This window comes from Sciurus carolinensis, chromosome 6 (assembly GCF_902686445.1).
Source record: "Sciurus carolinensis chromosome 6, mSciCar1.2, whole genome shotgun sequence".
In the NCBI taxonomy this organism is placed as follows: domain Eukaryota; kingdom Metazoa; phylum Chordata; class Mammalia; order Rodentia; family Sciuridae; genus Sciurus; species Sciurus carolinensis.
The window spans coordinates 104,659,101-104,674,363 of record NC_062218.1 but is presented as its reverse complement, the minus strand read 5'-3'; the positions used below and the strand labels follow the sequence as shown (position 1 = coordinate 104,674,363).

The 15,263-nt window shown below is 45.1% G+C and overlaps 1 protein-coding gene across 7 annotated transcripts in view; it reads left to right on the top strand.

The window, feature by feature from the left end:
• Positions 1–15,263, top strand: part of Ppp2r2b (protein phosphatase 2 regulatory subunit Bbeta) — a 433,386-nt gene that overhangs the window by 369,149 nt on the left and 48,974 nt on the right. For all 7 annotated transcript variants that reach the window (XM_047555459.1, XM_047555458.1, XM_047555457.1 and 4 more), the window contains one exon: positions 12,204–12,381. In XM_047555459.1, the coding sequence (XP_047411415.1) occupies positions 12,204–12,381 (178 nt within the window). The remainder of the gene's footprint in view (positions 1–12,203; positions 12,382–15,263) is intronic.

Below are 15,263 nucleotides of genomic sequence, written 5' to 3'. Positions count from 1 at the left end.
TGTAACTAACATTGTTACAATGAATGTTTCAAACAGTTATTGTTACATACTGATGTTTCCATGGGATAGTTTACACTAATTGAGGATTTGTTAAGTTAAAAGATATATACTGCTATTTTAATAGCTTCTTCTGAAAATCTTGTTGCAATCTATACTCTCACTGACAAGTGTCCAATTGTTCATGCCACCTCTAGGGTGGGACATTATCAGTCATTTTGCTTTTAACCCATTCAGCTGAGAGGCAGTATAGAATAGTGCTGGGCAGGGATCCTCTTGACCAGAATGCCTAAATACGCATCTCAGCTCCAGCAAATTCCTGCTGCCTGCTTGAAGCTAAGACACATTAATTGCTTTGTTTCTAAGTTACCATCCTCTATAAAAATAGGATGATATGAATACCTACTTCAAAAAAACTATGAGAAGCTTAAATGAATTAAGTTATGACTTAACAGTGACTGGCATGTAGCAAATTCTTCATGAATAAAGAGTAAAACATTAACTGGATTAATCTTTTGTGAGATTAAAGATTTTTTAAATGTTAATTTGCATCTTTCCTGACTGCTAATGACTTTAACATTTGTCTATATATGTCTTGGCCATTTGCTTTCTGTTTCCTCAAAACTATCTGCTCATATCCTTTGCTCATATATTTGTTTGTCTTTTTATAAATTTTCAGAAACTTTTTATATCTTTTGAGTATGTGTCATTTTAATCTTTCATAAATGACTTCCTTTTGATCTATTTGTAAACATAATCAGAATAATTTTTTAAACCCTCAGTCAGTACAGAACTATAAAAACTCATTTTAAACACATGAAACCTTATACTCCCAAAGATAACCCACTGTTGAATGTTTAGTTCATGGAAACACCCCATTAACCCTCAAGTTCACTGACTTTTGCCTTTGGCTGCACACATTGTTTATCTGTGGGGTTTTCAAAATACTGGTACTTGGGTTCCACTTCAAAAGCATTACAACTGTACTGATTGGTAGAAGTAATTGGGGTCCAAGCATGTTTTTAATGAGAAGTCTGTTTGATTCTATGAGCAGCCAGGATTGGGAATCAGAGGATGCAACTCATTTGTCAGTTTATTCCTAAGTGAAAATGTCATGGGTGATCACTACTGCCATCTGTTGGTGGGAGGCAGAACTAATCCAGGTTAGCTAGGTTTGCATGTAACATTGTTCAAATCTATGAAAGGTCATTTTTTCAAAGTTCTTGGAAATGCATCTTCACCTTCATACAGGCCTTTTTCATGTAAATTACTTCTCAGACAACTTCTAACTGTAAGACTCTTAGCATTAATATTAAATTTATGTTCATCTTCTGGATTCTGTATATTTTGCAGTAATACATGCAGTAATACATTCCTCTGAAGTCTTCGTCAGCCTTGGTCATCAAAGATTCAGTGATATTTATCTCATAACAGAAGAAAGTTATTATCAAATTTTAGACATGCTTTCATTGGGGCAGTGGAGAGACAAAACAGAAGCAATTTTTGTGGCTAACCTAACCAAGCTGACCACCGCCTATCCCTACCCTACCCCTCCCCAGCTTTGAGTGTTAGTTGAGGTTTTCTTCTACAGAGATATCTTAAGATGTTTCATTTTTCTTGTAGAATTACACAATATGAAACATCAGGGTAAATAACAGGAAAGGCAATGAACACTTGTATTTGAGAAATAGTGATACTGGTGGAAAATGAAAACGTCAGGGGAAAAGTAAGATAAAGCTGGCAGAATTACAGTCTTCTGCATGGGCTGGTAACTAGATAGTGAGTTGATCTGAGGGACAGGTATGTTTCTTCTATTCTCCACAGAAAGGCCCAAAGACATCAAAGACACCGAGAGCATGAAGTTGCTAGTCTACCATGAAAACTATCTTGAATCCATTGGGTTTAAAATATATATATTAATTTCCCAGCAGCTTTCATGAGTTGTGTGTCATTCCTGTTGCTGGCAATAGGGGGACAAGTATTTATATATCTGCATACAGGCATGTATATGTGGTATTATATAGACATGCATTTTATATGTGTGTATGTTATGTATACAGATATGAAATACATTTTAATCCAAAATGTCTTTATGAGTTGGAACCTCTTGCTGCCTATTGTGGAAGCTGATGCCGGGTTTCTTCTTTCTGCCCTGAATCCAGAAGGGTTTCTTTAAGAACTGGGTTTTCCCAACTTCAAAACTGCTGACATTTGAGGTCAGATAGTTCTTTGTAACTGGGGAGTGATCCTGTGCATCGTAGGACATTGAGCAGCATCCTTGCCTTCAACCTACTAATGCCAGTAACATCCCACTATTGTGGCATCCAAATTCACCTCTGGACATTGCCTAGTGGTAAAGTTGCCCTTCCCCCATTAAGAACCACTGATTTAGAAGTTAGGATACTTCTGGTCCTGCTTTTGGGGACTGGGTTTCCACTACTTGCCTGACTACCCACTATATAAATTAGAGTGCCTATTTTTTTCTATCATGAAACAATATACATCATTTTATAGCATCAGTGCAAGTACATAACCATATATTTGCCTTGAGACATTAATGTCTTTCCTTCCTATTAGACTTTAAATTCCACAGTGCAATCTGTTTGTTCACTCCATACACGTACTGTGTACTGCAGTGATTGGCATTTAATAAGTGTTTGTCAAATAAAAGAATATAATTCTAAGATATTTAATAACCTGAAGCACAAAGCCTGATTTGGTCCAAAGGGGCTTTTCCTCTCAGGTTTATTTCAATCTATATGACAAAGCCAGGGAAAGAAGAAATTAGGAACATATTGAGGCTGTTGAAGGGTGTGAGCAGGAAAATCTAAAAATTATATTATTTGGATAGGATTCCTTGGGGGTTTGGCGGGGTGCTGTTGAGTGGCAGTTTCATTCTGGAAAGAACAGCTCTGGTATGTCGCTGTAAGCGGGAGCCAACCTATCCCTTCTGCATTTTGAACTCCGTCCACCATTGATCCGGAGGAAGCAAGTTTTTTGACCAGAGTGAGGCTTAATGCTCCATTAATTCTCTGACAGAAAATGCCCCAGAACCAAGAGAGATGTGTCTACAGAAAATAAACCTCAGAATAGACAGCACAAGAGGCTTTTAATTCTTCTTTTCATTTTTTTTTAAATGGAATTAAGATGCGTATTTTTAAAAATGAAAAATGACTGGCATTCTTCCCACTGAAAATGGAAAGTAATTTAATTTGTTAGTGGTTCATTTTATTTGACAGTCTTTGTATATACTCGATTTGGTTTGTTACACTGAATTACCCTTTAATAATGGGTACACATAATGCCAGACTCTACCCCCCAGGTTGGTTTGATAATTGGATGAGCGTCCATGTTGTTTGAGGTTTTCATGACAACGAGGACAGAAGTGATTTGGAAAACTCCTAATCAGAAGAGTTTTTTTTTTTTTGTTTTTCGTTTTTTTCCTTCTTCTTCAGTGAAGTTAATTGCTACTCCATGACCATTCTTTCCACTAGCCTTTTTTTTTTTTTTTTTTTTTTGCCATTTTTCCTGAGCAATGCTAAGTTCCCAGAGTGGGTGAAAGGGAAGCTAAAAACCTTGTAGCCAATAGAAAAAGTCAGAAAATCTGTAGACAACCTCTCAGAGTAACCATTTTTTTGTGATTGGAAAGATGTGTAAGAATGCGAAGAGTATTATAGGGGCTGGCCAAAGTTCAAGGTCAACTCCACCCCTCTTCATGACTTCTTCCTGCTTCAGGATTTCCACCCGTAAAGTGGGAATGCCTTTAGTGCCTGCCTTATAAGACCATTATGAAGACTTAGATTCATGGCGTGTGTAAAGGGCTTGGGACAATCCTGGCACAAAGCAAGCTCTCCATGAATGTTTAGATAGTAGGTATCAGGCCCTGTGCAGCTTCTCAGCAACACTGCTTAGAGAGGTGCTGTCCCTAACATGGAAAGGGAGCACTGATAATAAAGATTAAGTGAAGTTCCAGGCCCCTTGGCTGGTAAGTGGCACAGCCAGTATCCAAGCCCAGATCGTATGATTCCAAAACCACTCGTATCTCATTTACTACTTCAAACTTTGTGTTTACATGCTCCCTAGAAAAGTTTAGGAAAGCCACATACCTTCCTGAGCACTTTTGAGGATTAATTAAATCTTGCCACCACAATGTTAAATAATCACAGAAAATGTGATTTCAGTAATATTTTAATCATTGCCAGTTTGAAATAAACTTTTATCACTTTTGTCATGCCATCAATGGAATTTAAATGCCATTGTAACTGGATAGCCACCAATATTCACCAAAAGAATATGTGAACAAGTTCTTTAAAAGTCTCTATAGTGTTCATTTTTTTCCCTCTAGGTATGTTATTTTTATCACATGTATCCTAAATAAATGTTTAAAGCATTTTTTTTCATCATTTCTACAATGAAAATAGATATGGACAAGAGGCTTTCCCCCTATGGATTTAAGTGTTAGGATTTGAAATTTTCTTCTGGGTTGTTACTATGATTGTTGATAGAACACAATTCACCAGAACAAAGTAAACATAATTCTAACAACTAATAATAACAAACACAAAATAGAATCTTATTAGAAATGTGTCAACTGGGGGAGAAGCATTTATGGGTCCCTGATTAAAGGGATTATCCCGCGTCCCTCCCAGAAGTCTTTATGTCCCCGTAGTGCACCCTAGTAAGATTCAGGGTGGGTACAGGTCTTTTCTGACTTTGTTTTGCCAAGGGGTGGATGAGAACGTAGGTTGTGGGTGTGTCTGGAGACATGTGATTTTAGATGGGAAGACACAAGGAACTTAGGGACGGTTTCCTTTAAAACTCTGGTATCCAATTCCTGGGAAGTCGATGCCTCTTTCAAGGGACACAGTGCCCTGCTGAAGGTGGCTGCTCCATCCCACTGAGCTCAATTGCTTTGGGATCAGGCTGTTTGCGGAAGGACTGAATGACTCTCCCATTTGGGGCTGTTTGCAGAAGGACTGAATGACTCTCCCATTTGCAAGATGACTTGCTCCTCTTCCTTTGGCCTTTATCCCAAATCTACTGGTTGGACCCTGGAGAGCTATGAAGGGTACTTCCTGAAGGAAGCCCAGTGAACAGGCAAGGGGGTCACACTTGAGGAGAGGCTGGAATGTGGACTCCCCAACCCTCTCATGGCTCGGGACAGCTTCTTCACCCCAGATTCTCCACTGGAGCTCAAACCTGTGGTCCCAGGGCACCAGGGTCACCCTCTCTTTTCACCAAACATGACGTACACCCAGGACTTGAGCTCTCTCTCATTTGCCTTTTCTAGATCAGACATCCTTCATTGTCTCTGCTTCCCAAAACAGCTGGTTATAGAGAAGACGGATAGGGAGTTGTGTGTTGTTGGTCTCTGCAAGCTTCTCAAGGTCACTCTGTGGCAACTGCCCAACTTGTAGTAGATGTTCAATAAATATTTGCTGAGGGCTTTATCTGGGGTCAGTGTGTTGTCAAAATGTCCCTAAATGCACTTCCTAACTGGTGACGTGAAACCCACCTCTTCCTGTAGCCGTAATTCATGCAGTGAGTCAAAAGGACTGGTCTGCTCACCTCCATGAGATTCCACCTAGAGTTTCTCAGTGGCTTCAGTCCATTCACACCCTTCAAGTGACTCCCTCCCTTCTTCTTCCACGACTTCATCTTCTTCCTGTGTTTTATCTCCTACCTGACCATCCCTTCTCTCTGAGTCTCGCCTTGAATCTGTCAACATGACTGGGTGCTGGAGGTTGCCATGGTAAATACAGCTGTTGTTTTTTCCCTGTGAAAAGTGGCTCAGGGAGGTGCAGTAAGTCCTCCCCCAGCCCCTCCCTGCTGTGTGGTTCACAGATGTCTCCTAAAAGGGGGGCCTCCGGGGCTTCCTGTTTTCCAGGGCTCTGCTCAGCTTTTGTGCATCTCTGAAGCAGGGCATTGTGACCTGCCAACCCCCACTTAGGTGCCCTGGAAGATTGTGAAGAATCGCTGGTGTGGTCACCAAATAAGCTGAATGACAGCAGCATTCATTTTGTTAGTGAATGTGTTCTGGGAAGTGAAAGATGATCTGCTATTTCCTAAGAGGAGAGAGGCAGGAAAGATAATGAGAAAGAAGGTGGGAGGCTGAATAGGGATGGGCAGCAACAGAAGGAATGGAGGGGAAGGGTGCAGGTGCCAGAAGATGATGTCTTAACAGAAAGAGGAGGCAGTAAAGGCAGCTAGGGGTGGGCAGTTACTGGCACCTTCCTCAGCTTTCCTCACCCTCACAATAAAATCCTCCATCCAGCTCTGCTGATCCAGCATCTTCCACCACTCTAGGCACAAAAGCTGCTTGTTTCTCCTCCAATACTGAGCATGCTCCGACCCCAGTGCCTTTGCACTTGCTCTTCCCCTGGAAGGCTCTTCCCCAAAAAGCCACATGACTTCCTCCCTCACTCCATTCAGGTCTCTGCTCAAGTGGTGAACCCTCCGTGAGACCTTCCATGACCACCCACATCAAATACCATATTTCCCACTCTCTGTCTCCTTTCCTGACTCAGGTTTTCTTCACAGAGACACAAGAGCAGGTTCTCTGCTGTGTCCCCAGCCCCTAGAACATGTGGAGGAGGGATTTAATAGCTGTTCACCGAGTGAGGAAGGAAGTCACTGGCCCCACTCCCAGAAGGGGCAGCACTGCACACCTGCTGTCCCACTTGCTCTCCCCTGAGCTGTGTACCCACCTCAAACCCTGCCTGCCCTAGCAGTCCTCTCCTTTCCAAGGTCTGCCTCAACTCCCCTGGCAGTCACAGGGCCCTTGTGTTGAGACTTTCTGAGGAGTGCCCTCTGAGCTTTCATGGCAGGGGCCTCCTCACGTGCCTGCTCTCTCCCAGAACTCCAGTGTGCTTTCCCAGGATGCAGAATGACTAAGGACTTAGACTCTTGAGACAACATCAGGACTTGCTTTGCCTCAATGTGCTGTGTGACTTTAGACAAATTACTTAACCTGTCTGTGCCTCAGCATCCTCATCTGTGCAATAGGGATCCTATTAGGTACCAAGCTAATTCACTGATGTATTAAGTGTTGAAAGCATCCTAGGCAGGCAGTAGGGTAGGAGGAATGGAGGGAAGGGTGTGCCACTTGAAGTGGAGTGGACAGGGCAGGCTTCACCACGGGGTGCCACCTGAACAGAGACCCGAAAGCTGTGCAGGAGGGAGCCACACAGCTGTCTCGGGAAGAGCGCCCTCGTAATGGCCTCTGTGGGCCCTTTTGCAGGGGACTGGGGCTGTTCTTTCAGGCCTGGGATATTATTCGGTTGATATTCTAACACGGAAATGGGTGCCCAGGCCAGACGTGGGCCTGTGGTGTTTGCCTTTTGGAATCAGCCTCAGGAGGATGAGCAGGGACTGGATCAAGGCCGGGAGGAGGTTGAGGGGGCTTCCTGCATCCTAGCAGCTCAGAACCCCTGACCTGAGGGGTGGGACAGGCTCCTGCTCACCCAGCATTGCCTTGTCCAGCACTGAGCCTCACACCAGCGACGGCCAGTGTGCCCAGATGAGAGGGTCTGGACTGAGTCGAGGACCCGGCCCGACCCTGGGAGGTATCTGCTTCTGGCTCTCTGGGCCTCTGCAGAATGGCCTAGTCAGGTGGCACAAGGCAACGGAAGTCTAGAACAGGAGACAGAAACCTGGGCTGTGCTAGCAACCCTTGTGGGGACCAGGGACAAGGGACCTCACCTCTGTGTCTCAAGTCCCCATCTCTATAATCCAGGAACTGCCCCAGGTTATTGTTTGCAAACTTCCCTTATCCACAGAAATACTTCTTTAAGCAAGACGTAATTGAAAATCCAAGCACGTATCACCAAGAATGATGAAGGGGGTGAGGCCCAGACGCCATGGCCTCCCACCGAGTCCCCCAGACACAGAGATGACGGTGGTGGTGGTGGTGGTCATGACGGCAGTGGTAGCAGCAGCTCAGGGAAGGGCTCTAAGCCCCTCCCATGCCTGATGTCCCCTGATTCTCTGTCACATCTGTACAGCTCAGCGTCTTTCCAAGGTTTTGAGTTGAACCACATGAAATTACTGCTGTCCAGTAGTTTCCTGTGCAACGGTAGCTAAGCGCTTCTTAAGGAACCAAATTGCTTGGGTCCAGACCCCTACGCTTCACCTGGGCAGGCTTCTCTCCCCGCACCTCCCCCATAAAATGGGAGCAAGCAGGACTGTCCCTTGCAAGTTTGCTACTGATGGGGCCGAGGAGACAGCGCCTGGGGCCGGGCGGGCCGGGACTGAGGGCTCCAGACACACAGAGTCTGCACACACCAAGGGAAGGGCTCGGGACGCCTCGAGAAAACCCTGCCGTCGCTCAGCAGAGCGTCCAACTCTTCCTCCTGCCTGGCCCTAAAAGGAGGATGTGGCCAACGCAGGTGGGAAACCCAGTCCCAACGTGGCTTCCTAATCCACCCTCCTGTCCTTTTTGAACCTGCAAACTTCCCTCTTTCTTCTCGTCAAGGAAACCCAGAGGCAGCGGACAAGTACTTTACCTGGGCTCAGGGATGACGCTGGAATACCAGGAGTGACAGCCAGTTCCCACCCTGCCCACAAAACCCCTGCCTCACCCGGGCAAAGAGTCAGAGGCTGCATCCCCAGGTCCCTGACGGAGCCCGTCCCCATTACGCAGTGCATCATGGAAAGTGTCAGCCTGGATCAGCCGGCAGCCCCGTCACAGTAAGCAGGAGCTCTGGGCTGGCCAGTCCCACTCTGTGATGCCTCGATCTGGCCCTTCCAGTCCCTGCAGCCACAGGAAAGCTCTGCACATAAGACGAAGCATGAAGAGGCCCCGGCAAGAGTCATGGAGCAAGGGAAGTCTTGCAGGTTCTCCTCCTGTGGCTCCAGGGAGCCTGCTTGAGCTCTGGGATCCCTGGGCATCGGGAGCCAGCGGGCAGCTCTCACCAGCTCCAGGTGCAGGTTCCTTTGTGACACTGTAAAAGCACGGCACGTTTCTATAAGCACTCAGAATGGATGTTCAGAGACTACCAGAACTTATAACACCTGATCGGGTGTCTTAACTGCAGAACACTTATGACTGACATCATTATTGCTGTCAATAATGCTACTTATTCTGTGAATTCTCCTGGAAATTTACTCACATCGCAGAGCATTTATCACTTCCTCCCTGTATAATATTTCAGTGTGGTAGAGAACAGTCCAAAGAACATTAACTTTGTCATCAGAAATCCTGAGATCAAATCCTGTCTCTGCATTCTGTAGCAGGGCGATCCTATCCACTGACTTACCCTCTCTGTGCCTGGGTTTGCTCTTTGTAATCGTACTTTGTGCTAGTACCTGTTTCACAGAGGTGTTGAGAGGAGTATCTGAAATTGTGTAGGAAGAATGCCTTACACAGCAAAGTGCCTAATAAATGTTTCAGGGCAGATTTCCCTAAGACCAGTCACTTTTTTGTCCATTACAAAGCCTTAACTCAGGCATGTCTTTACCTGGTGTTCAATAGTATACACCATCCCTTTTAAAATTCTACCTAATTACTCCTTGTTCTCCACCCTACATATGGAATGATCTGATCAAATCCTAAACTTGATCAGATCATGGTCATTACAAATTCTTTCATCTCTTCCTGTTCCTCTTGGTGTAATGGCAAAACTCTTCCTTATAGCTTGCCTCCTTGTCTGTCCTGTCACCTCATGTCCCACAGTAGTCTCCATCACTGTCACCATCTCAACTTCACCCATCACTCTTGCCTTGCTCACCCCCACCACAGGGCCTTTGCACATGCCATTTCTCTGACTGGAACATCCTTCCTTCCCCATCTGGCCTGGCTAAACCCTACTCATCCTTCATATCTCTGCCCTTTCATGCATTTTCACGAAAGGCTCTCTAGATCTCCCTGACCCCTTAACACTGTCTTCTGTCTTTGGGGGCACTGCCCCCATTTTATTATGAGATGGTATAATCCATGTCTTTCTGCCCCAGGTGTTGGCAGGACCTGGGTCTCATGCTCATCAGTTGAGTCCCCAGGACTTTGCATAGCTCTTGTAGGTGTTGCTGAAATAGGGAGTGAGAGGTTGAACTGGAGAGCAAACCATCTCGAATCCCCACCACCACCCTTCAGGATAACGAAGGCAAGCCAGGCACAGTGGTGCATGCCTGTCACCCCAGTGGCTCGGGAGGCCGAGGCAGGAGGATAGTGAGTTCAAGACCAGTCTCAGCAACGTAGTGAGACCCTGGGCCACTTTGCGAGACCCTGCTCAAAATAAAATTATAAGAAGGGGCTGGGGACATAGCTCAGTGGTCAGGTGCCCCTGGGTTCCATCCCTGGTACCAAAAAGGACATAATTCAGGCAGAGCAGGAACGGTCGCTGTTTTTCCTAAAGTCTGACCAGAGCTCAGCAGGAGCAGGTTAGCTGCCCGTGGTCCCTCACTGTCTGTGTTGGGACCTGGGTCTCCCATCCTGCCATCCCAGGCTCAAGCTACAGAACCACTGTCCACCACTGGAGTGTGGGACTCTTCCACGTCCATGCACAGCTGCCTCTGGTTTCCTGGACATCCAGCATCACCTCTGTCTAGAATGGTTTCCTCTGAAGTCTTATTTAACACAACAGCTCTGTCAAACGTGAGCTCAGCTCCCTGGAGACTGAGCTGGCAGAACTCTGTCTTCTAGAATTTATGTGGTTGGTGAGTTGACCACACTTCACAAAATCCAGCCTTTTGTGGGGGCTGCTTCTCCCCACCACCTGCATTGAAAGCCGGTCCAGAAGCTGAAGCCTTAATCTACCACCTGGTATCAAATCAGCCAGGACTTAGTTGCCAGAGATGATTTGCCTGGGGGGAAAAAATCACTTTTGGTTCCTTATTTTCCTGTTTCTGTGAAAGGACTGCACCTGTACTGTGTGGTTGGTGTGGTTTGGTTTGCTTGTTTTTCAGTCTGTACCCCCTCTGGTGTTTGTGTTCTCACTCACTTTCTGAGGAGTCAGTTCACCCAGAATTCAAAGTGATGTGTCTTTGTTCATATTTTCTACAGAGATTTGAGTGTGGGGAACTATGTCACTGCCTGATTCTCTGACCTGCCAAGAAGAAGACTCTTACTGGATTTGTCAGACATTCAGCAAATATGTACTAAGCACTTTTTACATATCAGTAGAGTGACCATGTGAATCGTTGTCCAGTCAGGCACACAGCTATAATCCCAGCGGCTCAGGAGGCTGAGGCAGGAGGATCACCTTTTTTGAGGTCAGCCTAGGAAACTTAGCAAGACCCTGTCTCAAAAGAATAGAGAACTGGGGAAGTGTCTCAGTGGCAAAGTATTCCTGGGTTCAATCCCCAACACTGAAAAAAAATTTTTTTTATTGTTCAAACTGGCACAGTTTTGAACATGGTAGTGGAAGCCACCTGGTTCGCACTCCAAGACAGTAAGTGTGAACCAAGATTTTCTCAGGGTAACGAGGACATAATTGGAACCCTACATATTAATGGATGAAATGAGGTTAGTAAGAGTCTTAGAAGATGATAAGTTTTTCAAAATGCCCTTAACAATTGAGGACAAAACCCAAAGGGAGTCTAGGCCTCCAAAGCCAAGCGATAAAAAGACATAAGGATAAATTGAGATTCAAGTTAAACGAGATTTCTAGAATTTCCCCACAATTTCCTTGTAAAAATAGATTTTATGTTTAATAAAATAAAACTGGAATAATATCTCTGGAAGACAGTGTCCCCACAATGGAGTCCAAGCTCCCCTGAGACAAGGCCACCTGGAAGGTCCTGGGAAAAAGTTTAGAATTTGTAATGAAAGAAATTTCCCATCAGGGCCAGATGATGGTAGTACTTCTGAGAAAGGAGAATAGCTGAAAGGACCCAAAGTGAACAGGAACAGATGTGTATTCTACAACTTGAAGCATCTTTATTGTGGTTAACTTTTTGGGGTGGTATTGGAGATTGAACCCAGGGGTTCTTAACCACTGAGCACATCCCCAGCCCCTTTTTAAAAATATTTTATTTAGAGACAGGTTCTCACTGAGTTGCTTAAATCCTTGCTAAGTTGCTGAGGCTGACTTTGAATTCACGATCCTCCCACCTCAGCCTCTCAATCTGCTAGGATTACAGGTGTGTGCCACCACGCCCAGCCCAACTGTGATTTACTTTGCATGTGGTAAGAAAGGCCATAAATACGTGCACTCTCTTCCCAGGGGAGAGCTTTGGTTCTGAAGTGGTTTGTTTCTCTTGCTTCCCAGGTCCCTGTCCTGAGACCCATGGACCTGATGGTGGAGGCCACCCCTCGAAGAGTATTTGCCAACGCACACACATATCACATCAACTCCATATCCGTCAACAGCGACTATGAGACCTACATGTCAGCTGATGACCTGAGGATTAACCTATGGAACTTTGAAATAACCAATCAAAGTTTTAGTATCCTTTCCTTACAGCCAATAATCAGTTGACCTGAATCAAGAGTTTTCAGGTATGAGTGGGCTTGGGGGGAGAAATGGAATAGGAGAGAACAATCACAATGGCACTTAGGCACTTAGGCAGAACTTGTCCCTCTTAAAATACACTGGTATCTACTCATCCTGAGCAAGTTAGGAAAATATTGAATGACAAGTAGCGGGCCCAGACTAGCTCTGGATTAGAACTCTGAATCCATTCCTTTATGCAATGGCATTTGTGTGGCATGAGTTAAAATTAGATGTGACTTTACCAACAATAAGGCCCTAGAGCTCAGTTAGGACTCCTCCTTCTGTTAAAGGATTTGTAAATGGTCTCTGTGACAACATGGTTTACATGTTTACCACAAGGTTTACATCAGATGGTTTCTATTGCATCTTAATAGTGACAATAATAGCAGCTACCACGTGTTGAGTTCCAAGCACTGGGACTAGGACCTTTGAGCACAGCATCTCCTTTTTATCTCTCCTCTGAATTATAATATGCACACAGATAAGCATGCATACCATAATTATACAGCTTGATGGAATTTCACAGATTGAACTCACCTGTAATCAGCATCCACAGGCCAGACCTCCTGGCTGCTTCAATCTCTTGAGGGTATATCTGATATAACAAACCTATAATATAAGTATTATTATCTCCCATTTAACCAAAATTTAGAGAAGTCAAGATAATTCCTATATGAGTGTCTGGAACAGGATTCTCACCCCACTATCCGGGCCCTGTTTGTTTCATTTTTATGTGATCTTAAAAATTGGTCATTTATTGAGCACCTGTCAGGTGCTCCGTCCCTGCAGAAGCCTGACTCCTCACTCATTCCCAGCTCAGCTCGGGGTTCCACCCATCAGCTAAGCGACTGGCTGGCAACTCAGTACCCAGCTTCCCTCTCTCCCAACCCGGTCTGCCCATGAGCGCTGTCAACGCTCCCTCTAAAATATACCTCAAATCAACTCTCACCTCTCCTCCCCACACCTACCAGCCCACGAGCACAAGCCACTCACCTCGGTGACACTACCCTTTTCCCTGGCCTCCTTTCTTGCTCTCCTGCATTATACAAGCACCATAAATCAATCAGAGTAGACTTTACAGCATGCAGTCCATCTATCAATCTTTTCCTGCTAAAAACAGCTTTCTATTGAACTTAAAATAAAATCCAAGCTGTATTCCCAGGCCAGATGCCACACCACCTGGACCCTGCCTCCCTCCTTGATACCTATCATATCACTCTTCCCTAATTAACTCTGTCTCGGCTGACTGACCACTTCTCTGTTCCCGGTAAACTTTGTTCTTCCATTCTTTGCATCTGCTGCTCCCTCTTTCTGTCATGCTCTGCCCCCAGAGTTCACAAGGCTACCCACACGTCATTATTCAGTCCTCAATCTGATGTCATCTCTGCAGAGGCACCATCTCCCAAGTAGCCACCAACAACTCTCTATCCCTCTTACCTTTGTGGTACTTATCATTATCTGAAATTGCTTTTTATTTGTGTATTTTTAATTTCCACATGTTGGAATATAAATTCTCTGGGACCAGAGACTTCATTTGAGCCACTGCTCTATTCCAGCATAGGGAGCACTCTGCATATATGAAGCAGGTTGCACGTGTCCAGTTTGTAGTAGTAGTAGGTTATCAGAGTTAGAGGTATCCGGTAGGCAGTTGACTATGAAATCTAACCTGGAAATTTAAGCTAGTAAAAAGTTTATAGGAAAGCTCTGAGTGTTCTGATATAAATAAGATCCATTAATGGTTCAAACACATAAAAGATTATTTCTCCTATAAAGCCCAGTAATGGCAGTCCCCATAGCAGCAGCAGCATCCAATCAATAGCACAGGTCCTCAGGTCTCTTCCATCTTCTAACTCCCAGGTGCCACCGTGCTTATCTGTAGCAGACAGCAAGAGGGGGAGGTTGCACAGGCCCACACGTGAGATTCCTACAAGCCAGGCCCTAAAACAGTATGCAAACCGTTGGCTGCAATGCAGCCACATGACCACCTTTAAATGCAAAGTAGGCTAAGAAATGTATTCTAGCAGTGTGCACCAGGAAAAGAAAAGACCTGGTGTGGGTTCACAGCTAGCTAGTCACCAGCACAGAGAACGCTCAGTCCCCAATGACTTTTCGGGCAAGGCATCTTCAATCAGGTACTGGGACTTATGAGATATATTTGGAGACACTGAGAACTGACCACCAGGACTGTGACTGGCATCTTTTGTTGATTGCAGAACAGACGCGACATACTGTCTGGGTCTAGGAGAACCTGCCTACAGATTTTGCCTGGCAGGGCAGCTGCTAATAGAATGAGAGTGGGTGGTGGTTCCCTTTCCCTCTTTACATCTATTCTGAGAGCCAGAAATCTGCTCAGGCTCAGCTGGCTGTCACGCTGAGCTTCTGCTTTCCCCAGCCTAGGTGGCATGTATTCTGAATTTTGCCTCCAGGCCCTCAAGGGGGAGGGAAGTTTCTTTAGACATTTTGGGAGACAGATGCCTTGGGGAGAATGCAAAGGGGAAATATTAATAGTGCAGTTTAGGTGATATTCTGCAGATGTGTGACAGCCTGCCAGATGCCAGCATACAAATGAGACCGTACCATTCACCCTTAAAGCAGCCATATGTAAAATAATCATCGTCATCATGAGGATGATGATAACTGATATCTATATAGTTCTTTTCAACCACACTGCCCTGAGCACTAAGACTGTACAAACTGGGACCCCTTTGCCTCTTGTCACTGAAGTGTAGCCACCTCTGGGGTGGAGGCAACCATTTTTCAAAACAGTCTCAGAAAAGCACCAACCACCAGGCATGACCTAAATCCTGTGGTGTTTAGCCCCTTTCTGTTACATCT